The sequence below is a fragment of the Lemur catta genome, chromosome 11 (assembly GCF_020740605.2).
Source record: "Lemur catta isolate mLemCat1 chromosome 11, mLemCat1.pri, whole genome shotgun sequence".
In the NCBI taxonomy this organism is placed as follows: Eukaryota; Metazoa; Chordata; class Mammalia; order Primates; family Lemuridae; genus Lemur; species Lemur catta.
This window is the reverse complement of record NC_059138.1, coordinates 12,558,745-12,584,550: the sequence shown is the minus strand read 5'-3', so window position 1 is coordinate 12,584,550 and position 25,806 is coordinate 12,558,745. Positions and strand designations below refer to the sequence as shown.

General features: G+C 48.4%; 1 protein-coding gene and 1 long non-coding RNA gene across 11 annotated transcripts in view; one reads left to right on the top strand and one right to left on the bottom strand.

Moving 5' to 3' along the window:
• HIPK2 (homeodomain interacting protein kinase 2) overlaps positions 1-25,806 on the bottom strand; it is a 186,727-nt gene that overhangs the window by 11,974 nt on the left and 148,947 nt on the right. For all 10 annotated transcript variants that reach the window (XR_006738306.1, XR_006738307.1, XM_045565288.1 and 7 more), the window contains exons 11-14: positions 23,116-23,295; positions 19,173-19,454; positions 7,799-8,046; positions 554-714 (exon numbers count right to left, since the gene is read on the bottom strand). Coding sequence is in view for 8 of the 10 variants with exons in the window: in XM_045565288.1 (XP_045421244.1) it covers positions 554-714; positions 7,799-8,046; positions 19,173-19,454; positions 23,116-23,295 (871 nt within the window). In the remaining 2 variants the exon portion in view is untranslated. The remainder of the gene's footprint in view (positions 1-553; positions 715-7,798; positions 8,047-19,172; positions 19,455-23,115; positions 23,296-25,806) is intronic.
• LOC123647660 lies at positions 2,987-9,710 on the top strand. Its single transcript, XR_006738308.1, has 4 exons — positions 2,987-3,055; positions 6,166-6,304; positions 6,404-6,583; positions 8,045-9,710. It is a non-coding gene; the product is annotated as an uncharacterized LOC123647660 (long non-coding RNA).

Below are 25,806 nucleotides of genomic sequence, written 5' to 3'. Positions count from 1 at the left end.
TCCGGACGAGGGGCTCTGAACACAAGCTCCCCCTTGATCTCACCTCAAAGTTTCTGAGGAGGCAGGGCCCCGCATCCACTCTGAGATACAGAGCTGACGCTGACCCTTCTCACGCAGCCCTGCTCTGCTCCCCGGAAACGCTGCTTCACTTAAATTTCACCTCTACCCCACCAGCTTCCCCTGACTCCGGGACCGCGTTGTTCCCTGGCCAGGGGTCTCTGTATGGGGTCCCCCTCCCTGCAATGAGCCCCAGGCCGACTGGGCCGGGACACAGTGCTTTACTCTTTGCTGGGCTGAAACAGCGCTATGTGGGCCACCCTATTTTTAACCGTGGCACCACGTCACCAAGGGCTCTGTAACATTAGACAAGTCACTTTGCTTTGGGCCAGCTCTCTGTGAACCAGTGAAAGCAACTTCCCCAAGGGCGACTAGAAAGAAGCCACCGGAGGTCACTCAGGGCACTTCCCGCCATCAGCAGGCAGGACTGCAGCCCTGTGAGGTGGGTGAGGGTCCATCGCCAGTGACCCTCTCAGGAAGGGGACAGGGGGCCTACCTGACTGAGATTGAGTGGCTGCTGCTGCTGGAAGTGGGGGCCCGGCCGCTGCTGCCGGTAGGCGATAGCTCCAGACGAGCTCCCTGAAGAATGACCGCTGGTGGAGGTCACGTTGCTGGAGGACTTGGACTTGTAGGAGGACGAGTGGTGACTGGTGTTGACTGCAGGGGGAGGGGGAAAGGGTCACAGGTCAGTGCAGGGCCGCAGCTGCCCAGAAGACGCCACTCCCCAGCAAACAGTGGGCTTCCAGGAAGGAACACGCTCCCAAGCCCGGCCAGTCGCAGGCAGCTTTGCCTCCCCTAGACCCAGGGAGGCGTCGGCCTCGACTCTGGACTGGCAACTGGGCTCCGGCTTGTTCCCCTGGTTGGGAGGGTGGACAGGGCCACAGACGAGGGGCTGAAGCAAAGGAAAACGAAAAAGCTAGGCACGGTGAGCCAACAGCCTAGGCCCCGCCTCACGCGGGTCCTCGAGGGAGGTGTTACTTCCATACCTGGAAAATGAGTGGGAGGGATGTGCCACGGTTTGAACGTGTCCCCCAAAGTTCATGTGTTGGGAACGTAATCCCCACCCAGTGCAGCAGTGTTGGGGGCGCCCCCCCCAGAGGTGATTAGGTCATGAGGGCTCTGCCCTCGAGAGTGACCGATGTCATTATCGAGGGAGTGGGTGAGTTATCCTGAGAGTGCCTTTGTTAGAAAAACAAGCTCAACCCCTTTGCTCTCACACTCTCCTGCCCTTCCGCCTTCTGCCTTGGGAAGACGCAGCGTGAAGGCCTTCTCCAGACGCCAGATGCTGGTGCCAGCATGCTCTTGGGACTTCCAGCCTCTGGAACTGTGACCCAAATAAACTTTTTTTTTTTAGAGACAAGGTCTTACTCTGTCACCCAGGCTGGAGGGCAGTGGCATGATCATAGCTTACTGTAACCTTGAATTCCTGGGTTTAAGTGATCCTCCTGCCTCAGCCTCCCAAGCAGCTAGGATGACAGATGTACCCCACCACAACAGGTTAATTTTTAAAAAAAAATTTTGTTGAGCCCAGGTCTGGCTATGCTGCCCAGGCTGGTCATGAACTCCTGGCTTCAAGCGATCCTCCTAATGAACATCCAGCAGCTAAAATAACCCCTTAGGAGTCACTTGGTCTAGTCCCCTGACCCTAGGCAGGATGAGCCTAATTCATCCAGGCAATGGCTTGTGAGCCGAACATGGCCAAACACAGTGACTGTTTCCATGTTGCTGGCAAGGAGGCTGAAGAGTGGAAAAACGTGGTGACTCTCTGGTGGCACCTGCATGGCCAGCAGGTGGCTCCATCAGGGCTTTGCGAAGTTTAATTCCCTCGTCTCATGAAATGCAGATCCTGGCCCAGCAGCTTTGGGGTGAGCATCTGCTTTTCTAACAAGCTCCCGGGGAAGACAGTGCCGGTCGGTCAGTCAGTGGCCCTCGTTGTGATGGCCGGTGGCTCTGTGAGTGAGGCAGGTCATACTGCAAGTAGGACGGTTCCCCTGACGCCTGGCCAGAGGTAGACAAAGGAGGCTCTTCAGAGCCCAGCTGTTTTAACTCATCCAACAGATACTTTTTCAGTTCCTGCTGTGTGACTACGTGCCATGCCGGGATGTGGGTGGCACAGTGAAGGCTGAGAGTGTGACTAGGGAGGAGGCATCAGACCGTGCAGATGAGCGGGTAAGGCCAGAGGGCACACCAGGTGACAACGCTGATAGTCAGCAACAGGCTAGGTCCAGGGAGGCTGCTCGAACAGGACTGGGGGTGGCGGACAAGAGTCCAAGAGTTTGGCAGGCTGGGGCAGGGAGGCCCACTGCTAGGTGAGGCCATCTGCCCCACCCTGGTCTGGTGGAGTCCTGCAGGCAGGACTGCCCCCCTTGATGAAAGAAGAGATGCTTGGCTAGCCCCTGATGTCCCTGCATCTCATCTTCTCCAGGGGGGTCCCACTCAACACACCCATAGCATTGATACACATGGAACACAAAACACAGGAACAACAGCAAAAGCAACAGGCAGACCCAGACTAAGAGGATACTGGGTTTCTTAGGTGCAAAACGGCACAGTTGCCTAGGAAAGCATGGGAGAGAGACGGTCCCAGACACCTTCTCTTGCCTGCATGCCAACGGGGCAGAAAAAGTGGGGTTACTAAGCGAAGGCAATGACAACACAGCCTGCTGACTATGTTGTTTGCGTTGTATAGTTAGAAACCATAGTTACAGTAAGTATTGCTTCTGTTTCTTAGAAACTAAAGAACAGAGGAGGGTTAATGGATTAGTAAATGTCTTCCAGGTGGAAAGACAGACAGATGGTCCCCCTCCAAGACCAGCAGGGCAGGGCAGAGCAGGAAATAAACATGAGCTTGGGGCTGGGCTGGCGGCTTCCCTGGGAAACCAGTCCCTGTTGGTGTGATGTATGTGTACAAACAAAGGCAAGGCCAACTCTTAGACTAAGACTAAGACTGAGGAAGGCTTTGCCCAGGGGAAGAGAGGGCACATTTTAAGAGACAAAGGTAATGAATGACCTCATTTTCATTGTCTTTTGCTTATTTGAGGACTTTATGCATTATATCTTACATTCAGTGATTTGTTTTTCTTCATTAAGTTTCTGGAATGTGACTGAAATTCTTTCATGACCTTGACTTTCTATGGAGGACAGGTATATTTCTGGGATTTATAGTTTCTGCAAACCTTGCTGGACTCTAGAATTACTGTCTGGTGACACTGAAAAGTACAAGGAAGGTCTAGGAGAAGAGAGACGAAGTGATTGGCAGTCAATGTGAGAAAGATCTTTGGCCCAGGAGATCCAGTCATCCGCCAAAATGTGCTGTCCCTCGCAGACTCCCCAACTCTAAAGCCGTCCGTATTTGAGAAAGTTGCCCAAAGTAGGGGTGTTCAAGAGAAGAATCATGTAAAGTGTCTGACATTCAGGGATAAGCAGCAACAACGTTTCTCAAGTTGTCCAAAGACAGGTCTACGTCTCATGTTGCTCAGCACATTTATGCTGGGGCCTGGGCACCTTAGGCAAAAACAAAAGCCTAACGCCGTCTCGACTAGGTATCCTGTGGTAGTTAGTGTAAAAGTGGTGAATCTGGTCATTCTTGGGGCAGAGGGTGCTAAATATTAATGAACCACACACAATAAGAGCCAGGCCATTGATTGAATTGGGTTGGATCAATTCTATTACAAATCCCAGGTGACAAAATCAAAGTCAGAGAGGTGACGCCTAAGGCTGGGGCCGGCCAAGAGAGAATGCTGATTAATTGTCGATGAAGACGTCTCAGCCTTGCAAGAAGGGCAAAGGAAAACTGGAAACCTAAGGACGGGAGATTGTGGCACCTACTTAAGGTGGAGGGAAGCCTCCTTGCCCCCCAAAACCAATGGCACCCCCTGTCCTGAGTAACAGGAGAGCTACCCCACTGAAGAGGGAAGCAGTGGGTGCTAATCAGAGGCCCCCAGAGCAGACTGTGCATTGGCACCTGGAGCCCCTCCCACCACACCCTGGATCAGAATTCTGCAGGCAGGTGCCTGGGAATCAGCATTCTTAGCGAGTCTCCCAGGACAGTCCAGAGCCAGCTTGGCCCTGGTGGAGCAGAACTGCATTTAGATGTCAGGGCCCTGAGAGCCCCACTGTGCCCAAGCCATCCCTGGTAAGACTCTCAAAGGCTCCCCAAAACCTGGGGCAGGGAGGAGTTTTTGTGGATCCAACGTAGGACAAAAAATAGAAAGTAAATGTTGGCTCTCTGCAGAAGTTCCATTTCTCTCCCTCCCTCAGCCACAGGGCTACTGTGTTGGCATCAAACTCCTTCCTGCTCTGCAGCAGATCACAAATTGCGCTTGCTGTCTGGGCCCCAGCTGTGCGTGTCACCTCTCTGCTCCTATTCCAACTTCCTGGACATTTCATGCTAGTTACACGTGAGGGAGAAACACTGAGCTGGAGGGTCTACGGGGTGAGTCTGCAAAGTGACGAGGCCAGTCAGTCTTAGATGGAACGGGTGTGATAGAGCCTGGCGTTCTGTCTGCTGTGGTCACCCCAGGGACAGGAGACGAGCACTGGGGCAGAGCTGGTGATGCTGCTGGAGCGGGAGGGCCCTGAATAAGCCAGAGGTCCTGGAGGGACCCAGAGATAAAAGTAGTAACTCCTCCTGCAGAGACGACCTAAGGGCTAATGCTGAAGGTCAACCTCCTAATATATATTTTGGAGCTGTGAGGAAACATTCTAGGATTTTCTGGTCATGCCTTGCCCGGCTACTCTCAGGGATCCCCTGTCCCAGGAGCAGCCCTTTGTTCACGGGGTGGCCCCGCATGGCCCTGTCTGCAGGGTGATGGGAGTGCTTAGGGCACAGAAAAACTCAGGAGCCAGCCTCCTGGGAGGCCTGGCCACATGCTTTGGTAGGCTGGTTACCCCTTCTCCATCTCATAGCCTGTAAAACTGGGAAAACCATGGTAGCCACATGTAGGGCTGTCGTGAGGATGAAATGAGTTAACATATGTAGAATGCTCAGGTCTGGCACTTAAGCATTGAGTAACTGGCATGTAAGCACCTAGTAGGTTAATAATGCTATGTCAGCTATGGTGGTGTTGTTATCCTTGAACACCATCTCCTGGCTAAAGCTGATGCTAAAAGAGCAGGTGTCGCCCCAAGCTAGAACAATCAATTCTGGTCTCCTGGAAATGGGGGATTGGGAGCCTGGGCATCGCTGGCCCTGAGTCGGGGTGAAGGCAGCTCCAGGGCAGGCAGTGGGCCTCCCTTGGCTCACGTCCCAGGAGTTCTGGCTCCTGCCCTGCCTGGACTAAGTTGTTGAACTTTTCCTCAACCCTGCATCCTTCCAACAAATTCTTTGTCTTAAGCCAGTGCAGAGTTCACTCTGCTGCCTTCCAAAGGAACCTTAACTAACCCAAGAGACTTGGGAAGGCCACGGGAGAAACCCTCAAGGGTCCTTCCTGCGCTGAGAGCCACAAGAGGGGGAAATGCCGTGAGAAAATGGACTGTTCTTCAAGCAGCACTCACTCAGCCTGACCTGAGCTCTCCGGCGCTCTGGGGGCTCCAGCTGGGGTAGCTGCCACGGGCCTGTGCCTCGGCCTATGCAAGTCACCTGGCACCAGGGAGCTGAACAAGGCTGCTTTCCTGATTTTTTTCAAGCCTGGGATGATTTTGCCCAGAGGCACATATTAGTGTTGAGACCACTGGCTGGGGAAGGGCAGGTGCCAGGCAACAGAGGTGTGACCATGGCCTTGCACATTAGGCCAGAGGCAGCCTGTCTCATGTACTGAATGAGTTCCACCTGCAGCTTCGAGATTTTTGCAAACATATTTAAAGAACTTAAATAATGATACAATACACGACAGGAATTATATCCTTTCCAAATAAGATATTGAAACTTAAAAATGAGTGCTGGATACAGTTTTAAGCAATTATTTAACAGATTTCTGAGCAGAAAAGTACATGGGCCACTCTCTAAGGAATCTGTTTGCCTTATAGGGCTCACTGGTTACCACTAGAGAATGTTGCTTCCTGCCAGGGTTTCCACCAAGATATTTGCTTGGGTAGAGAAAGAGTTTTTGGAGAGAGACATCCTCACGGCATTGTGGAAGGGCCTGCCTCATTTTCTTTTCCTCACAGGGGTGCCTCATTTTGGGGACCCCAGCCTGGTTCTCTGGCTCCAGGTCACCAGAAACTAGCAGTAAGTCCAGCCTGGCCCCTGTCAACCAGAACACCCACCCTGGCATTTGGCACTGCCACGGGTCCGTCTTTCCTGAAGGTAAGGCCTCCTTCCTTCTTTCGAGAGCATTCATGGTGTGGGGTTCAAGCTGCCTGTGTGTCTCCCTAATGCTCAGTGGCCCTATGTTTATTTCCGCAGGGACACCGAGGCACCATGACCCCTTGGCCCACAGAGCTCAGACTCTGAAGTCAAAGCCACTCGGAGCCTGCCTTATCTAGACAGTGACAGCCCTGCTGGGGACCAGAGGATTTGAAAATGGAGCAGCATTAGCAGGGTGCTGAGATGGCTGCATTGAAGGGACATTTCTTCAGAGGAAAGGTAGCTGGAGTAACTACAGAGTCAGGGAAAGAGAACTTGTGACATGAATGCCGGGAGGTGGGATCCCACCTGGGCCACCGCACCACCCTGGGTCAGGATGAGGAGGCTCCGGGAGTAGGAAGCTTGCAGCTGTTTCCGCTTCCCCTTCAGGCAGGGAGTCTGGGTGCAAAAGGGGCCCTGTCCTGGGCTCTGTTGTGAGCTTTAGGGACAGCATCCTCGGACACTGACCTGTACTTGGCAGGCTGGCCCATGGCACTGGGCTGGAAAAGTCCCTAAAGACCCCATCCTGAATCCCACTCTTCACCCTCGGTGACAGCACATGAATGGCCTACACCCATCGGGCCTTACACGCGGTGACCACCCTGGGAAGATGCCCCCGTTTTCTGTGGCAACTCCAGGCCCTCCCGAGGAATTACAGCTTCTCACATCTAAACAAAGCCTTCCTGGCAGTTTGTATCCCTTCCCTTCTAAATGGTGTCATCGTGAAGGTGCTGACTGGCTTGGGGCTGGGGACTGGTTCATGGCAGAAAAGCAGAACATGCAGATTTCTTTGATTTAGTCCCCAAATTCTTTCACTGTGAGTGTGAACAAGGGAAACACTGAATAGATGCTAACAAATCTAGGGTGAGCTAACTTCATTCAAAAGGTTAAGTTCTCAGCCTTTATTCTAGGTTTCAATATTTAGGACAAGCTCTCATGGGATGGTAGAAGTCCTTTTCATAAAGCAGCGTGTGAGAGGAGAAATGCACTCGGCTCTGATCTCTCCTCCCAGCAGTGGAGAGGAGCCTAATTCACCCTCACCCAGCAAGACTCAGAGAAGGCTCTTCCCACACAGGACGCTCACCTGCCACCAGGGCTTCCTGGCAGGGAGTGATGCCAGATGTCAGCCAGGAACTCCCCAAACCAGGTATCCTTCCAGACCACTGGATAAGGAATGCACAGCTTTTATATTTAGCCGCTTAGTCGGAAGCAGAGCCATTGCAAAGGCAGCAAAGGTATTCACTACAGAAATCCAAAGGGAAGGCGCTGCTTCTATACTGTGATACTAAGGAGAACCCTACTTTGGCTACTTGAACCAAATCCTTAGCAAGGATCATCTGCAATGACTGGACTCTCTATTTTACTAGCTCTCACACAACAGCATTTTATAGCAGCAGAAAATAGAAAAACCAGTCTCCAGAGAGAGGTTCCCAGCTTGCCCTGGCCCCAAATTACCTGGCACCAGGCTGTCACATTCCACCAATACTTCGCTGGCCTGGGTTTTCAGGGGGGGCACGATGATCGTTCGGGGGTTCCCAGTGCAGTGACTCTCCAGGCTCCCCTTGGTGTCCAAGGTGTGGGCGTTGCTGTGCCCGGCGCGCTGCTGCACCGAGTAGGGGCTGGTGTTGCTGGAGGAGTCGGAGTAGGGAGAGTCATGGACTGTGACACAGCTGATAACGTTTTTTCTTTGCTTGGAGACAGTGCTGAAAACGTAAAGGGAGAAGTCGGAACTGTGAGAAGGCCGCAGGGGAGACACCAAACCAGCACTTCAGGAGACGGGCCTCACTATGCCCGGGGCAGGGACAGGGGAGGAATATGACTTTCTTCTCCCTTGTCCTCAGAGGGAGGCTGGGCACACAGGGGGACAAGTGAAGACATGAGGGAGGGGCTGGCACTGGGCCCACAGGTGCTTCTGGAAACCGAGGAGAAGCTTCCGGGCGGGCCTGGGCTCTCCCCTGTGCAGCAGAGCTCAGCAGAGCCTCGGAGGAGGCACTGTAGCCTGGAGCTGTGTGGCCACCCGCTCTAGGCCACCAGAATGGGACATCTGAGCAGGCAGAGAGAGCCAGCAAGCACCCGGCAACCTGTGGGTCGGTGTGGGAGAACCACCGTGCTAGGAGGCAAATGTCATAGACCTAGGCTTGGGGCCTGTGAGGTCCACAAAGCTTAAGCAGGAGGGAATGGACGACAAGGAACAGGATGCAGAGTGCGGGACAGAACAAAAGTGGGGCTCTGAGGAGGATGAAGCCACACCGCAGAGTGACCACATGCCGACGAAGAGCAGCCTGAGCCAGATGGGGCACCTCTGCGCCTCCTCGCCCTGAGGGTGCTCTGCGGGACGACTGGGTGCTGGCCGCCGGGGACCTCTGGAGTCCCCTCCTCAACTTCCCCAGCGCCCCGGCCAGGGGTCGAGGAGGAGACGGCGTTGCATCGGGGCCCTGTGGAAAGGCTCCTGCCTCGCTGATGCTACGAGGGGGTCGCTCTGAACCCCTCGTCTTCATCTGGCATCTGGAACTTCATTCGATAGGGAGGAATTGGCTTCAATTGGCTCCTGGCCGGCACATTTTTTCCAGAGATATTTATGTTACTGTGTTTACTTGGGAAAGCAATTCTGTCAGCCTCCAAGCTCAGCGAGAGGCTGGTGGGATGATGGATGTGGAATTTATTACTTACTGAATAAGGCTTTAAAAATAGATGTTCATCTATTTCTGTATATTGATCATTTATTTTTAAGAAATAACAATTGCCTAAGCAAGTTGGTCAATTTTCAACCAACTGGAAAGAGAGGCAGCTGGTATTTACAGTGCCTGATGGAGTCACAGCCACCCGCTGGGTGTCAAGGCCATATAGCCAGACCAGGCGCTTCCCAAGATGGATCCCTGACACTCTGGGTTCTGGAGTTTGACAGCAGAGAAGTGCAAACTCCAGAGCCCCACAGCGGCCAGGCGCTGGAAGGACAGGGCAGGGCTGCTAACCTATGGAAGGCCGGAGGGGCCCAGGAGGCCTCGGGTCTGCTCCCTGATGCCTAGCACCACTGACACCCGGGCTGGCTAATTCTTCTAGTGGCTGGACCCTGTCCTCTCTGGTTCAGGGTAGAAGGCTCCCTAACTGCATCTGTGGGTAAGAACATGGGCCCTGTAGCTGGATGTCTAACTTCAGCATGTGTTAGCGGTAGGGCCTTGGGCAAAGCTATTCAACCTCTGGGTGATTTGTTGGCCTCATCAGTAAAAGATGAGTAATAATCATATCCACCACAGGCCTGTTCTGCGAACTAAGTGAGAAAATACATGGAAACTGCTTCAAATAGTGCACAACACATCATAAGTATTCCATAGAAGTTAGCTGCTATTACTGTTTTAAGTTTATAGTAAGTTGTGGTACCTTGTTTAACATGGGAAAACAGGTTTGCAAAAAACTTATCTAGGCAAAGAGGATTCTGTCAGGTTAAGGACTTGCTGGTAAAGTTTTTTTCTTGTGTATGAATAAGCCAGAAGACTGAAATGAAAGAAAACTAAAACTCAACAGTTAGATCTTTCGAGATCCATGCTAGGTGCTACAGGGAATACTTGTACAAAGAAATATGTGTCTCTGCCCTTGAGGAGATTAAAATCTCAGTGGGTGACTGTATAAAAATATGACAAGTTAAATAGTAAAAGCTTTAAAATAACCAGTTAAAGAGAATAATGGATGTCACAAATCCTTCTGTGATTAACTGTCAGATGAGTTGTACAGATGATAATTGTTAAGAACTGGAGAGGGTGAGGAATGAATTGGTTGCATATATTTATGCCTGTTCACATTAACTTAGATAAAACAAATTTTAATTAATAAAGACCCACACTTCCCACTTATGACAGTTTAAATGCAAAAAGTCCATATGCTTTTTCCTCAAAAAGCTAAACACAGAGTTACTACAGGACCCGGCAATTCCATTCTCAAGTATGTAGGCAAAGGCCAGCTGGGGCTCAGACAGACCCGTGTGTGCCAGTGCTCACTGCGGCATCACTCACAATAGCCAAACGGTGGAAACAACTGAGAGCACCTTGACAGATGGATGGCTGAACCAAACGTGGTATGTCCACGCAGTGGAATACTGTTCAGTCATAAAAACCTATGACGCTTTGACACAGGCTACAGCATGGACGAACCTTGAAAATATTAAATAAGCCAGACACAAAAGGACAAATATTGTATGATTCCGCATGTGTGAAGTATCTAGGCAAATTCATTTAGACAGAAAACAGATTAGAGGTTACCAGGTGCTGGGGCTGAGGGGAGGGAGGAATGGGGAATTCATTTATGATTAATGGGTACAGTGTTTGGTTGGGGAAATGGAAAAGTTTTGAAAGTAGATAATGGTGATGGTTGTACAACATTTTAAATATAATTAATGTGACTGAATTCTACATTTAAGAATGGCTGAAATGGCAAGTTTAATGTTATATATATTTTACTATAATTCTAAAAAATCAACATGATATACTACAAACCACTAAATTGTACACATTTAAGAGTATGTGAATTATATCTCAATTTAAAAAAAGCCCAGAGGCTCATTCAGAGACAAAAAAGCACATGCTATCCAGAGTCTGGGCACTCTGGAGTGTCGCGATGGCAGCAGCAGGGCTCAGGAATGGCACCTGGGAGGGGACGGGCGGGACGCTGAGATCCAGCCCAAGAACTAGAAGGTGGGGCTCAGGAAAAGCCAGAAAGTTGGGAGAAGGAATCCGAGAGCAGTAGGACGTGGCAAGCTGAGGAACGAGGACAGCGAGGAAGCAAGCTGCATTACTGACTGAGACACACTGTTTTCCGTGCTGGGTGGGGCCAGGAAGGGGAAGCGAGAGGCCTGGTGCAGTCTGTTGTGTAATAGGATGTTACTGCAGGGACCCCTCCCACCCTGCTCCTTACAAAATGCTCCCAGGGCGGGGGCAGAGCTGGGAGGCCGTGACTCCAAGTAGCTCCTGGGGACGCAGGGAGATGGCGCTGTCCTGCCCTTCATGGGATTAAGGGACACGTCTCTGGTCATCTCACAAGACACAGACATGTTCTGCCGCAGGTGCGCATTCTGTGGGTGGGGACCCCATGTGAAGGCTGAGGCTGGCTCTCAAACATGCCCTGGGAGCTGGTGTTGTAGTCCTGGCTTTGCGATCCCTTTCCTGGCGTGGCTGAGATAACCTGCAACGTCCCCCCCAGCTCCAACCCGCTCTGAAACCCACTGGGACAGATCCTTATGGCATTGAAGTTCCACTGTGAGGATCTCTGAAAGACTACTAACAACATTTCAAATAGGATTTACTCTACTCCTAATTTGGAAAGGAAAGAGAGCCCTTTAGTGAGTGGATATATCTCATCTATAAACTCAGATCTGGCCCATTCTTGCTGACCGTACCTTCCTTAGGTTCTGAGTAGTTCAGAAAATGAGCACATTTAAAAAAAACAAACAAAAACATACACACTAATTTTGGCCAAACTCTAATCTGTCCTCTAATAAAATTCAACTGAGCATATTTGGAAATCTTCATTCAAATTTGGAAATCGTAGAGAAGCTTCAGCTCGATATGAATAAAAATTTCCTCACAACTGGAACTATGGAGCAACTGGATACAATGGGCCATGGCAAGAATCAGTGAGTTTCTTGTCACTGTGGGATGCTTTCTTATAAGAGCTGACAGGTTGGCCAAGATGACCTGCGAGAAGTTAGGGCCCCTTCCTGGATGAATTCCCAACAGCTCGTGAGCCTTCCCACCACAGAGCTCGAGAAATCCTGCGTGTCAGCGTCTTGTCATCCACCACGGAGTGTGGGGTAAAACCTCTATAAACTCTCCTTGGGGGCCGTCTCTTTGCTGTGGCTGGGAAGCCCCTACGCCTAGTGAGCAATACGTACTCACTGATTAATGCTGATTCACCTGCCTTTCTGGATTTGTGTGTGACAGGTCTGGAAAAGAAGAATTAATTTGATAGTTGTTTCTAATCTCTTCCATTGTTAGAAAGCTCTGCGCTCTACCTGAATACACTATGCAGATTACAGAACTAATGGGAAGCTGTTAAATGAGTCACTTTAAAAACGAGCACACATTTGAGATGACTACTGTGGATTCTTCAGGCCCATGTGTATCGATACTACTGGGATTCATTCTGTTGTGGCCTCTAATTGTTATTGACGGCTTATCAATCCATTATGAGTCAGTTAATGCAAGTGAGAGAGAGTGATAGGAGTAGAATGAGAAATATTTGCTGAAATGGCCTTTCATGGAATGAACATCACTTCTGAATAAGGAACAAAGCAGTCAGGGTTCACAACTGCATTGTGTTGTCATGGCAATAGACGATTTTCATCATTTTTAAATGATGAAAAGAAATAAGGAGCTAAGAAGTAAAGCAATCAGCCCCAGTGGAGAAAACACTGCTGGAGGATCAGCTATGAACCTGTGACCCTTCCCTGTAGGGTACTGTCTGGAATGTGTTTCTTTTCTTAAATAGAGACGGGATCTCACTGTCACCCAGGCTAGAGTGCAGTGGCACAATCATAGCTCACTGCAACCCAAACTCTCAAGCTCAAGTGATCCTCTTACTTCAGCCACCTGAATAGCTCGGACAAGCTACAGGCGTACACCTAGCTAATTTTTTTTTTTTTTGGTCTCCAGCTCCTGGCCTCAAGTGATCCTCCCACCTGGGCCTCCCAAAGTGCTGGGATGACGGGTATGTGCCATCGCATCGGTCTGGCATGTGCTTCCGATTTCTATTTGCTAATCTGAGTCAATTTCATTCTTTAAGACCAGAGTCAAAACTCATCTCTTCCAAGGAACTTTTTCCATGACTTCTTTCATGCCTCTGATTTCATAATCGATGCTGTATGTTTTATGACACTGATTATTAAATACAGGTAACATTTCCTGGATGCAAACTGACTACAGTTCAGAGTGCTTTATCTATGTTAGCTCCTTCAATCGTCATGGCAAGACTATGTGGTAAAGAATATGATTCCTTTCATTTTAAAGACAATGAACTTCAGATACGGAGAGTGTGGGTTACTTGTTTGCCCAAGGTCACATGGCTCGTAGGTCAGCACTTGAACCCAGAGCCCACACCCTTGGTCATTGTGCTGCACACCAGCGAGGTACCCAGCAAGCACCGTGGGTGTAAGCTAACAGAAACTCCTCCTCCTGCTTCCTCCAGGGCCATCCTCGGTGGCAGCTGTCTTCTCTAACCACGGGGCACGGGTGGCTCTCACAGAAGGCCTCCTGGCCTCCTGCTGGCCAGGCCACCTTTTCGGGGGCATGTGCTGCTCACCACGCTGTTCCCACGCCCCCCAGACCAGAAACATGAGGCTGCCAGCCCTTCCCATGAGGAGAGGGAAAGAGCCAATGCCTCCAAGCCAATGTGCTCTTTCCTTGTAGCTCCCAACTTAAAGTCGTTAGTGAGGAAAAAAATCATTTTAACATGCACACACATCCCATTCAAATTATATTATTTGCATATTTATATCTAGGTATATGTTTCTGCATGTATATACACACACACATATGTCATCATTAGTGTCACTTTTTACATGACCACTTTCTAGTCATGTACAAATCAGAAATGGGCCCAGGAGGAGCCATGGGTAGTCCCCAGTCCTCGCCCCATGAGATGCGGCACAGGGAGGGGTTTGTTCTCCTTGCCCTTCTCCTGCGGCCCAGCCTTTCTCTCCCTGATCAGCCCAGAAGCTTGACCCGCCTCTCCTAATCCCCTTGGTCCACCCATTGAGCACCCGCTACCCTGTGGGACACAGCCCTCTCTGGGGCTCTCCCCTCCCCTCCCTCTGAAGGCAAGGACTCCACCAGGAAGTTGGAGCACAACAGTGACGGCTCCATAATGTGCTCAGGTGCCAGGACGCACAGCTGGGGACTGTGGGATGGAGGGTCTCTTCTTCAAAATGCAGCCCGTGAGCCACTCTGCTCAACCCGCTGGAGTGTCCTCAACGGAGCCACATAAAGAGGGTGCAGCGAAGTCAGCTGGACAAACATCCTTCCATCTCGAGAGATGATTTGCGCGACAGAAATGTCTTTCTACTGTTGGGGTGTGTTGTACGTAAAACCGAGAAACAGCAAAGTTGCAGCAAGTGGTATTGTGTGTCTGGTTCCTCTGCTCCTCACTCAAGCTTCCATCCCACGCCCGGTGAGTGGCTGTACGCAGCTTCTTGAGGACTAAGTAGCAGGAGTGAAGCCGCCAGGTTGTAGGAAATGGAAACTCATTCTACTTCGGGTTTTTTACCCATGCAATAACAAACGTGTGTGTGTGCTTCTCCCCTCTGGTAAAGGACCTTAATTTTTCAGGCCAAAGTGTTTTGAGCAGCAGTTTATCAGTTTCCTGACCAATCTTTACTGAGAATGATTTCTTTATTTTTTCAACTCAGTATAAAGGAGAACATTTTGGGCTGAATATTTTTTATATAAACATGTCAAAAGTAACTTAAGTAACTGTTTTTATATCTAAAATACTGAGTGATATTTAGGAATCAGTTTTCTTGAAGTTTACATTTTCTGGTAACATTGGCTGAAATAGTTTTTGAGCAGCTGCTTACACACGCGACGGGAAATGCAGAATGTAGCGGTGCCAGGTGACCTAAGTAAAACAACCCACCTACCAGAAATATCCAGGCAACTGAGTGAACAAACATACGAATGAATAAGGGAGACTGCACAAAATAATTTCTAGCTTATTAACTGAAATGAGCCACTTTGGTTACACACTTTAAAAATTACTCTCCTGACGGAAGGTTCTATGTTCTTGCCTCTACAAGATCATGCTGGGACAAGGCAAGGTTAGCAGGGGGTCTGGATAAGGAGACAGCGAGGAGATTCCAGGGGAGAAAAGATGGCTTGTTTAGCAGGTATAGACGGTTAAATGTTTCTCTAATCAAAATCATCTATAAATATTTAAAATGAGACCAGTTCTACTACTTAATCCTGGGGTACCCAGAAAAATATGTTTGCTATATAGCTTCTTTTCTGTCTTGAGCCATGACCAAAGAGTGCCCTAGTCCAGCAGTGGTTCATTGAAAAAAAGGGGTCCACTGGCTCTTCCTTGGCCTCCCCACTTGTAAAAATCTCAGAGAATGGACAGAGTTGACTGTGCCCCTCTCACTGCCACAGCTCTGGCACCCCGACGAATGCCTGGTTCCCGGTGGCGGCCCCCTACGGCCCTGGCATGGTGCCCTGTACACAGTGGGTGCCACACGGGCATAGTGGTGCTCGCAAAAGGTGGCAGGACAGAAATTATATTTGTTGAACTAATGACTGAAATGAGTTACTCTGGCCAGTAGCATGGCCACTGAGTCCCCATTCTGCTGCTCAGAACTTTCATTAATTTGGTGAGTTACTTACCTCTCCTGGGCCTCGGTTTCCTCATCTATTCAGTGGGAATAGAGACAGTGGCCCTGTATATCCCATCGAACGATGCAGGAGACAGCACAGGTGAAGACACCTGGTGAATGTTTGCTACGAGACCCTCCCCTGCAGCTCAGGCTCTCAGTCTGCCTCTGCCAGGCGCCGATTTCTCCTTACGGGTGGGAGCTGCTGGCTAGCCACCTGCTCTGGCAACTAATAGTGCCACAGATCTGGGGTCAGAAATAATGATTTTTGCCTTGGCATTCTCTTAAAAATTCTAGGCAATATCTTCTGGTCCGGGAGATTTGGTGACACCATCAATTATATCTAAAAAGGTGGGTTTACCACTATCTGTCTCACACTGGCTGTAAAGGACACTTTGAGGGGAGAGGCACTGCCACTGCTGTGAGCATCACCGGCCCCCTGACTGTGGCTGCTAAGCTGAGGCTGAGCCACGTTAGGGGAATTAACCAGCATTTCAGACACAGTTACAGGGCTGGGAATCAGAAATGCTAGAACTGGGGTGAGTAGCAAATAGGAAATGAGGTTGGGAACGCAGAAGACCAGAATCAAGGTGCTGGGAGAAATCAGGTTTGGGGACAGGATGACCAGGGTGAAGGAGGGAGCTCTCCACCTGCAGAGGGGCTATGGGGCCCCACTGTTTGGCTGTACTTGGGGGCACATCCTTGTTTTCCAAGATTGAGGCTTTCCCTTGAGCCCCTCTATCTCTCCACAAAGCTGACAACCCCCATCTAAGGGGAGACCCCTCAATAACCCCCTCTCCCTCTTGAATCCCTTTCCTGCTTGCCTCCGCCTTCTCCTGGAAAATGTTCCCCACTGAGCTCTTGCTCCTCTTTGCCCCATCAATCGCCTCGCTGGAATTTGCAATCTCACCTGCTCTGTGGTTTGTCCACAGCTGCCCAGCAGACCTCTGACCTTAAAAAATCCCCTCTCCCCTGCTATTTCCTCAAGATAGTCTCCCTTGGAATCCCCATAGTACTTTGCTAGTTTGTATGGAACTGATACCTGTTTGCGTTATGATGATTTGTGTGTGTTTCATCTTGCTTATTACCCTGCAAACCTCATGAGGACAGAGACTGTCTGCCTTATTTATGTAACACCTGCAGTTCCCGGCATAAGATCCTATACTAGTGGGGCCAATAAATATTTACTGTGTTAAATTTTATGATAATTCTGATTTCCAAAAACGAGTAATATTTCCTCCCATTTTTTCCTCATTCTAAAATGCAGTCACAATAATGTGATCATAATTACACAGTAGTTTTTCTATAAATAAAGCAGCTACTGGTTTCTGTTTTACCCTACTCAGATTAGAATATGCTTTCCTTATCTGCTTGTGTCCTAAAACATTTTCTAAGGCAGAGTCATTTGATTTCTCCAGAAAATATTATTATCGTACCTTATTCTGTGAGCTCCCTGTCACGAATGTGGACAGCTGAAACCCTCCAAATTACTCCCTGGTCTCAGTCCACAGCCTCCCCCATTTGGCCTACAGTCTCTGGCATATTTTCACAGCCCTGGCAGGCAGGCAGTCCTTGCTACTCTTCCTTGCACGGCGCCATGGTACCCAGCGGCCCACTGCCCGTCTGAGGCTGCCCCTCACCAGCGCACCTGCCCTCTTTCAGGTCTCTTTGAGTTGTTTCCATCAAAGTCCTCACCAGCTGCCCAGCATCTCAGTTCTTCCTTTTCTTTCTGGAGCCCTTTGGGACTGTGTGGAGCAGCTGTGTGGCTTTGGCTCTCGGCCCTGCCAGCTGTCTGACTGGTGAACATGGCTCGCTCACGTTCCCATCCACGGACACGCCACTCAGTTCTCTCCTGAGCCACAGGCTGAGAGTCTGTGTCAACTCAAGTCTCAGACTTCAAACATGATGTCCCAACCTAGTTGATTTTCAATGGCTTTTGCTCTTTCCCAGCTGTGGCAAAGAGCTGTGCAAGGTTGTGCAGCTACAAACGTGTGGACAGGCTGCTCCAGGCCAGGCTCCGCTTTGGGGCTGGGAAGAGCCTTTCTCTTTGTGACGGAACCACTGAGCCGAGGGAACACTGAGCCCACAGTATTCCTGGGGGTGGGGGTGGGGGTGGGGACGAGGCACTGGGGAGTTGAGTCACCATTGACTCAACTTGGGCTGTCATCAAAAAGGAAACTGAGGCCAGTCCTTGAACAGGCAGATGGGGAGTAAAACAACACCAGCCTGCAAACGTGTGAAGTGCTGCACCTGGACTCTGCGACCCCATGCCCCATCTGGTACCTGGCACCTGCTACAACCAGAAGTGCTCCACTATGATGTTCTCTGAAATGCACTGAAGATCAGGCTGAGCCATCCAATGGGAAAAGAGGACACGTGAATGAGACATACACTGGCCCTCACCTGGGAAAACCCAGACCACTGGACTTGTCAAGTTGGAAAGGGGATGCCTCATGCAGGAATAGCTAGAGTGAGAATGTTTTAATCAAGCTACCTGTACATTTTGTAATGATTTCAAGTGTGAGAATTTATTATCTAATCAAAAGGATTTGTGATTACTAATTAGTTACACTGTATCCAATCAGGACTTAGTAATTCATGCCTCATTGTAATGCTAACCTTCACCCCCAGGGGCAGGTTGGGTGCTGACTGGCAGCACTGGGCTTGGGAATGCCAGGCCCCCTTCTCTGGCTCTTGGTCCCAACACAAAGGAGTCAGCAGGGTGGGGTGGTGAGACTTTGGGCTCTACGAGGTCCCAAGGCCCCTGGAGGTGCAGCTGGCCAGGGGACTGACTGTTCCGGGGGCGTTCATCAGGCTGTGCCACCTGAGCTGAGTAGCCCAAGTGAAAACTGCATTTTGTTGAAATCTGGCTGGGAGGTGTAGAAAAAGGCTCTGGTGCCAGGGTTAATAGTCTCGCAAATCTAATAAATATTTCTTTCTTCTCCCCAGGAAGCACACAAAGAGTAAAATGAATTATTACTACTTTGGAATAAACAGTAATGCTCTCTGGGTGAAGAGCCAACTGGCAGTTTTGAAAGATTGGGTTAATCAGACACAGGGAAATTTCTGATTAATTGGACAATTACTTCGAATTCTGAGTGAGCCAAGGCGATGTTAGAGAAATATCTTGACTGACTGGGAATAAATTCAATAGCTTGAGGCAGAGATTTTTAAGCTTATGGGAGTAAAATACACTGGCATTGCATGCCTGATTTTTATGGGCTCAAGTTACCCAGATATATGGGATCTATAACTATTTTTTAAGACCAAAGTGATTCACATCACTTTGGTTTTGAACAATTATGAAAAATCTGTTTGACATCTCTTCAAATGACTTTAGGACTCCAGGACATGGCAAAACCAAAATGTAGGGGTCAGAAGAGAGGGGTCATTATATTTGACGATGGAAAATGGCCAGATCCACACACAACACAAGCCCTTTTGGCTCCTTCCTGGAAGCCTAGGGTGGCATTGCCTCACCTGGTGGGGGCATGTTTCTGTTCCTCCTCCTCGTCCGTGTCACTACTGATGGTGATGACGCTGACCGTAGGGCTGGGGGTGTCGGGAATGACAATTGTCTGCCGCTGCCGCTCCCTGGTGGTGCTGGAGGCCACGTCGCCCCATCCACAGGTGACAGCAGTGCCGCCGGCCGGGCTGCTGTGCACCATGGCACAGCGGGGAGGTGTGTTCTCCTTGACGCGTTTGGATCGCTGAGGGGAGCTGATGGCCTGAGAGGAGGACACCTCACAGGTGGAGACGTTTCTGTAACAACACAACCACACGGGCTTACAGAGGACAGTCAGGCCCAGTGACTCCTTCCAAGGAGCCCAACTGCCTAGAAACACCAGCTTTGCCAAATCTCCATAAAAAATAGTTCGAGGGCAAGGCCAGTCAATCTCAGTCTGTAACTGGGAAGGCGGCTGCCTCTAGAGATCTTTCAGTCAGCTGCTACACAGCTGGGGAGAGCAGCCTGGCCTCCTCCGGGCTCTGGTTTGGCTCTGTGTGCCAGCTCCTGAGGGACAAAGGGTGCAGCCAGGGCAGCAAGGAATGGGCTGTGCCCAAGGGGTGCGTGGGTCTTGCAGGGCCAGATGCAACGGCCAGGACTCAGCTGTGTCTGCCCCATGCAGCCCTCCTGTCCTCAAGGTCAAGGTCCTACTTTGAGCTCTGCCTTGTTGTCCCCCTAAACGTACTTAAGTCTTGTTTTGGGGGGCAGTGAAAGAAGTGGTGTTTACCAAATGAGGCTTGGGTTTCCTTGCTGATGGATGTTCTACTGTTTATTAAACTAAAACATTTATCTCTTAAGAGTTTCAGGATGTAAAGGATATAACCTTGATGAATCATTGTTTAGCTTTCCTTCCTTCCTCCTTTGGAAAAAGGACATAACCATTTAAGTATTTGTGTGTGCATAATTAAAAAAAAAACACCACCCAAGAATGATTTTTCTGGATTTTGACCCCTGAGCCTCACAGGAGGTTCACTAATCTATTTGAATTGTAATAAAAATTGGGAAAAGTGCAAGAGGAAAAAGCATGCTTAAAGAAAGATCTTTTAATCTTGATTTTGATCAACTTGAAATTCCTTGTTAAATTAGCCAATGCGATTTCTGATAATTTTAGGGAAAAAAATACCTTCTTCTCTCCCCATCAAACCCTCACTGACCCAGGTAGAGGATGAGAATCCCTTATCTAAAATGCTTGGGAATAGAAGTGTTTTGGATTTTGGATTTTTTCAAATTTGGAATATTTGCATATGCATGAGACATCTTGGGGATGGGAGCCGACTCTCAACACCTAATTCATTTGTTTCATATACACCTTATACACACAGCCTGAAGATAATTTTATATAATATTTTAAATAATTTTATGCATGAAACCAAGTGGTTTTTATTTCCCTCCGAGTGAATCACTGAATGAAAAAAAGTTCTGACTGTGACCTGTCACATGAGATCAGGTGTGGAATTTTCTACTTATGGCATCATGTAGGTATTCAAATAGTTTTGAATTTTGGAATATTTGAGATTTCAGATATTTGGATTATGGATGCTCCACCAGTAGTATCCATACAGTGAGAGACTAAAGCCAATGTAAAATGAAACTTAGACTTTTATATGTCTTTAGAGATTTTAGGACCTTCTAGCTAAAGGGATGGCAGTAAAACAAAAATAATCGAATAAAGGTGGATTTATTTTTCTATCTAGCTGGTGTCAATGCTCGCTCATTTTTGGGGGCTGGAAATATGTTTTACTGGTAAGATTGTTCCATTGCTCGTACTTACCATAAACCTATGTATTTTTTATTGTTATTACGTTACAATTTTGAGAGTATGTTTTCACTATCAGCAGTTATAATATCTCCACTTGGCATTGTTAAAGAAAAGTATGCCTGGCCACATCAGTGACAAGGGAGACACTTCTGGTCTTTCAGACTGTTATGCTTAAGGCGTTGGTCTTAAAAATAGGCAAATACATAACTCTCACTATAATTATATCGATCTTAAAATGCACTGGCAATAAGTCTTCATGAGGCCAGCTGGGTGGTGAGTAGACAAAAAAGAGGGACTTGCAAACAGGTTGGGAGCCTAAGGGTTCACATCACCCATACTCAGCCAAGGTGAACCATGAGGATGAAGTCCTGGGTCCGACCAGTGTTCTGTGTGACCGCCTGCCTGGCTGGGCATGACAGTCCATGAGGATAGAGATAGTGGACTTTGTTGCTGCAAATTTAATAATGACATGGGCATGCTGTCACAAGGCTGCCAAACAAGAGCACTCTGGAGGGCTGTCAATGATCTAATACGAATTTCCCTGAGTTGTCAGAAATACCCAAATAAGGAATCTTGAAGAAGGATGACAACTTGAGGAAAGTCAGCTCTTGAACTAATTTTTAAATGAGAATGAAAAAAAGCAGGCATAACTTCTGGCATCTGGTCATATTAGGAAGTACAAAAGCAAAATTCACCAGACATTTCTGATTAACTTACCCCAAATAAGCAATTAAGTATTATACCTCCAAATCAGTGCCATTAGGAAGAAATGAAGGAGCAATTCTGTAGTCGCACAGTCTCTATTTTTTTGGCTTGGAAATATGTATTTTTTTAAAGAGTTAGGTTCATTGAGGTATAATTGACATACAGTAAAATTCCCCCTCTTTAAGTGTGTGGTGAGTTTTGGCAAATGTGCAGTCCTAAACCCCTACCACAACCCAGACTTAGAACCATTGCATCATCTGAAAAGTTTCCTTAGCTGCTTCCCGTCAATCCCCTCTTCTCCTACTGGTCTCTGGCAACCCTGATCTGATCTCTGTCTCTATGTTTTGCCTTCTCCAAAATGCCATACAAATGGAATTATATGGCATGTAGCCTTTTGTCGATCTTGATTTTTTAAGAATTTGTTGAGATGAGATTGGATTGAAAGGGAATGAGAATGAGTATACTGCTGGTTAGTGTCTGGGAATAAGCAAAGTGATTGCTTACAGTTAAGCAAGGAGCTAAATGAGTTAAATTTCTGGTCCTATATTTCAAAGAAAGTTTTTTAGTTTTTTTTTTTAATTGTTATGGTAAATGGTTTCCAAAATGAAACTTCAGAGGTGAGGTTGAGTGTTCTCTAGACAAGGAGAAAGTGACAAGGATTCTTTGCTTTGCCAAACTTTAGTCAGGCTTCTGAACCTTCTGCTAGGCCCATCTTTTTGCTCTGTTGTAAAAATCCAGTTTTGGCAAAGAACTCTGCTAAGTCAGTTTAGCATGAACTCCCCACCCTTGATATCTGATCACCCTTGATATCTGTCTGATGAGGTTCCTCACCCTCCACCACCCCCCAACTTGTGTCTTGCCACCCCTGCTGTCTTCAGTAAGAATCCTGTTATGTTGGTTCAGCCAGAATCTCCCTCACCCTGATGTTTCCTCTGAGTAATTTTCCATCCACTGACCTCACACTGCTCCTTGGCTGTCCATTCCCACCTGCCTATGCCCTATGGAGTTGAGCCCAATCTCTCTCACACACTGCAAGACCCTCTGCAGCTGTCCCTATACCTAATGTGATAATGCTGAATCGAGCCTTTCTTATCATGGTTTAACAAGCATCATGGAATAATTTCTTAATTTTTTCTTTAACAAAAAGGACTGAAGCTCTCAAGGCATCAAACACACAGTGATTCCAGGCCCCCACCCTTAGGACGCTGGGCCTAGGGTGAGGCAAGAGGCAGGGTCTGCACTCCTACAGAGCGCAGAGTGAGTGCTCTCTGCAAACCCTGGGGCCATCCACGTGGTGTAAGATGTTCCGCTAGCTACTGCAGGAAGAGGAATTGCTCCCTGTCCCACGCCAGTGATCCAGAATATCTGGCGATACTCTTTAAATCTAAAAAGCATTCCTGTAGCATTCAAACCTCCTGGGGTTTCTCTCCTCCAGGTTGGCTCTCAACACCTACCTCACAGATGACTGGTGCTGCTTACTCTTCCGGGAGGAGGTGGTGCTGGTTGGCTGCTGCCGCATCACATGGGCCACACCCACATTTAAGGGCTGGGCTGCAGGAAGGGTCACATGACCGGTCAATAGCGCAGGCTGCTGCATGATGGGATTGTAATGGCTGCCGTGAGCATGCGTGTTCCTGAAAAGGAGCCAGGGAGACAAAGCACCTTAGTGATTTTATGAGGGAAGAGCCCCTCTGTAAGATCAAGTTTTCTCCTCAATTAAAACCTGGCCACAGTTGATTATCTCACTACTTTGTGAGGTTGCTGAAGAGATGAGCCTGGCCAGCAGCGGGTTTCCTGGGTGCAGGAAAGCTGAGGTGCTGTTCTCACGCAGCGGGAAGACCACCGGTTGGTGAGTGAGACAGAGGATGTTCAAGTAGAAGAACGCCAAGTGTGCAGACTCAGAGTTTTTAAGTTCTGGGGGCAGGACATAAATATTCTCGCCAACTTTAAAAGTCCCTGAGCAGGTGACTAGGCTTGAAGAATAATACGTGTATTTTATCTTAGAATTTATAAAGTGCCTTCAATGGGTTAGTTCATTCTACTCTGTGAGGGGGGTAGGGGATGTTAGTAATATTATTTTACTAATGAGGAAACTGTACTTTATGTGAAAAACAGACTTTCAAGACTGGTAGCCATATGTTTCTGGTGTTAAGAAGTGTTAATGTTTTTTTGAATTCCCTCAGTGGCTAGAATAATGCTCAGGCATGTAACAGCTGATCAATTAATTACATGCTTCCTGAATGAACAATTAGATTAACTGAAGGCTGACTAGGCATGTATAGAGTTTGGTATTAAATCAAAATTAATAACAGTCATCATAGAAATACTGGCAGCCCTCATCCTGAAAATGGGTCATGTTTCAAAATTCTTATAATCTGGATTGTATGAAGCTCAAAGCCTTGTTTTCCCACAGAAATGTTAAAAGTAGTGATTAATTTAGAGATTTGCACATAAGAGCCCATTTAACACATAACACAATTAAAAGCTAAAGGAGAATTCACTTGAATTTTTAAAAATTATAAGATTCTATCTTTGCAACATGGAGAAAAGGATGGATAGGAAAAAAAGAAGTAGATCAACACTTTTTTGATAGAGTCTTTTGGGCATTTACATAGACTTTAGAAACTGATGGCATGGCTTCTTTATTTTGTTATAGTTATTTCTCCTGGAGACACGTGGCATTCTTTTCCCTTTGATAGAGGTCCAGCACTGCTACTTCTCTTTTGTTTATTAGCCACGATGATGGATAGTCTTTGGCCCACACACGAAACGGAGAGAGATGGGGAAGAAAGCGTGTTGGCTTTAGATGCTTTCTGTGGTGTCTAGGTAAGAGATGTAAGACAGAAAGGAAGGAGGGAGGAGGAATGAGAAAATATGCGTGAATGAGTGTATGAATATTTCTGAAAGTGTATGAGCTATAAGACAAAGGAAAAAAAGGTGTACGTATGTGTTATGGTCTTTTAGGAGAAAAAGGAGGAAAAAAAGCAAGGGTCAGACAGCTTTCCGCTCGGGCGCTATTCCTAACGAGTGGGAGGAGGAAAGGCAATGCCCCTGAGCGTGGGTCCGTGTGATTGGGGGAAGGGAAGACGACAGGTTATTCATTGCCTGTGGTATACTAGGTGCTGCTATGGTGCACGTTAAGTACAGGCCAAGTGCACTGTATTTTATCTTAATTTAAATGTCCCCATAATCCTATGAGGTAAGTATTATGATCCCCACTTTATTAAAGCAGAAGCTGAGGCACATAAAGGTTAATTTGCCCCAGATTGTACAGAGCCAGAATTGAACCCACTTCTACCTGGTCTGAAAGTGCCTCCAATGAATGGAGGTGGGTAGGCGGGCGGCTGTTGCCAGTGCGCTGTGGGGAAGAGCCCCTGTACTGTCTTCTTTGTCCTAGGCAGAAAACTAAATGGAGGAGTGGAGGGAGCTGCAGTAGAGGCTTTTATCTCCACCTTTCTACCTTTTCCAAGGAGCTCTTAATTCACACTAGCCTTCTGGGTCAGCACAGGAACCGTGGGAGGCTTCCTGGGTGGCGTGGAGGCTGCTGGGGGGTGGAAGAGAGTGACCTGCCCTGATGTTTGTGCTGAGTGAGACACAGCCCAAAAGGGCCATGGGGAGTTGGGGATCACTTGGAGAGCTGCCATCTGGCTCTGCCCTGGTGAAGTGGGGCATTGTGGTGGTGCTAGGGGGAGGTACAAGGAAAAGTGGGGAGTGGCCATAAAAAGAACAGAGCAGCACATCTGTGAGGAAGTCAGGTAGATGGGGTGGCGTTCTGGAAACAGGTGCAGGGGTACAGTATGCTGGCCCATGGGCAGCTGGATGCCTCTGGGGTCCGGGGGAAGTGAGCTCTGATCTGGAAGATATGACTATTACCTGAGGATGCACATTCAACAAACATGCCAGAATCCACCCTTCCAAATAAACCCCATTCTGTCAAGCCTTCCCCTGGGAGGTCCGATAGACTCCAGTGTGCCCATGTCTCAAAACATCTTGAGAACACTCTAGAATTGCTTAGGGCTTCAGGGACTCTCTGCTATATTCTTTTACTGGTGACAAATCTTTGTTTTCTGAGAGAGGAATTCAATTCTGAGAAACAACCAAAAATCATCCAGAACCAAGTATGGTGAATCACATGGGTGATTAAA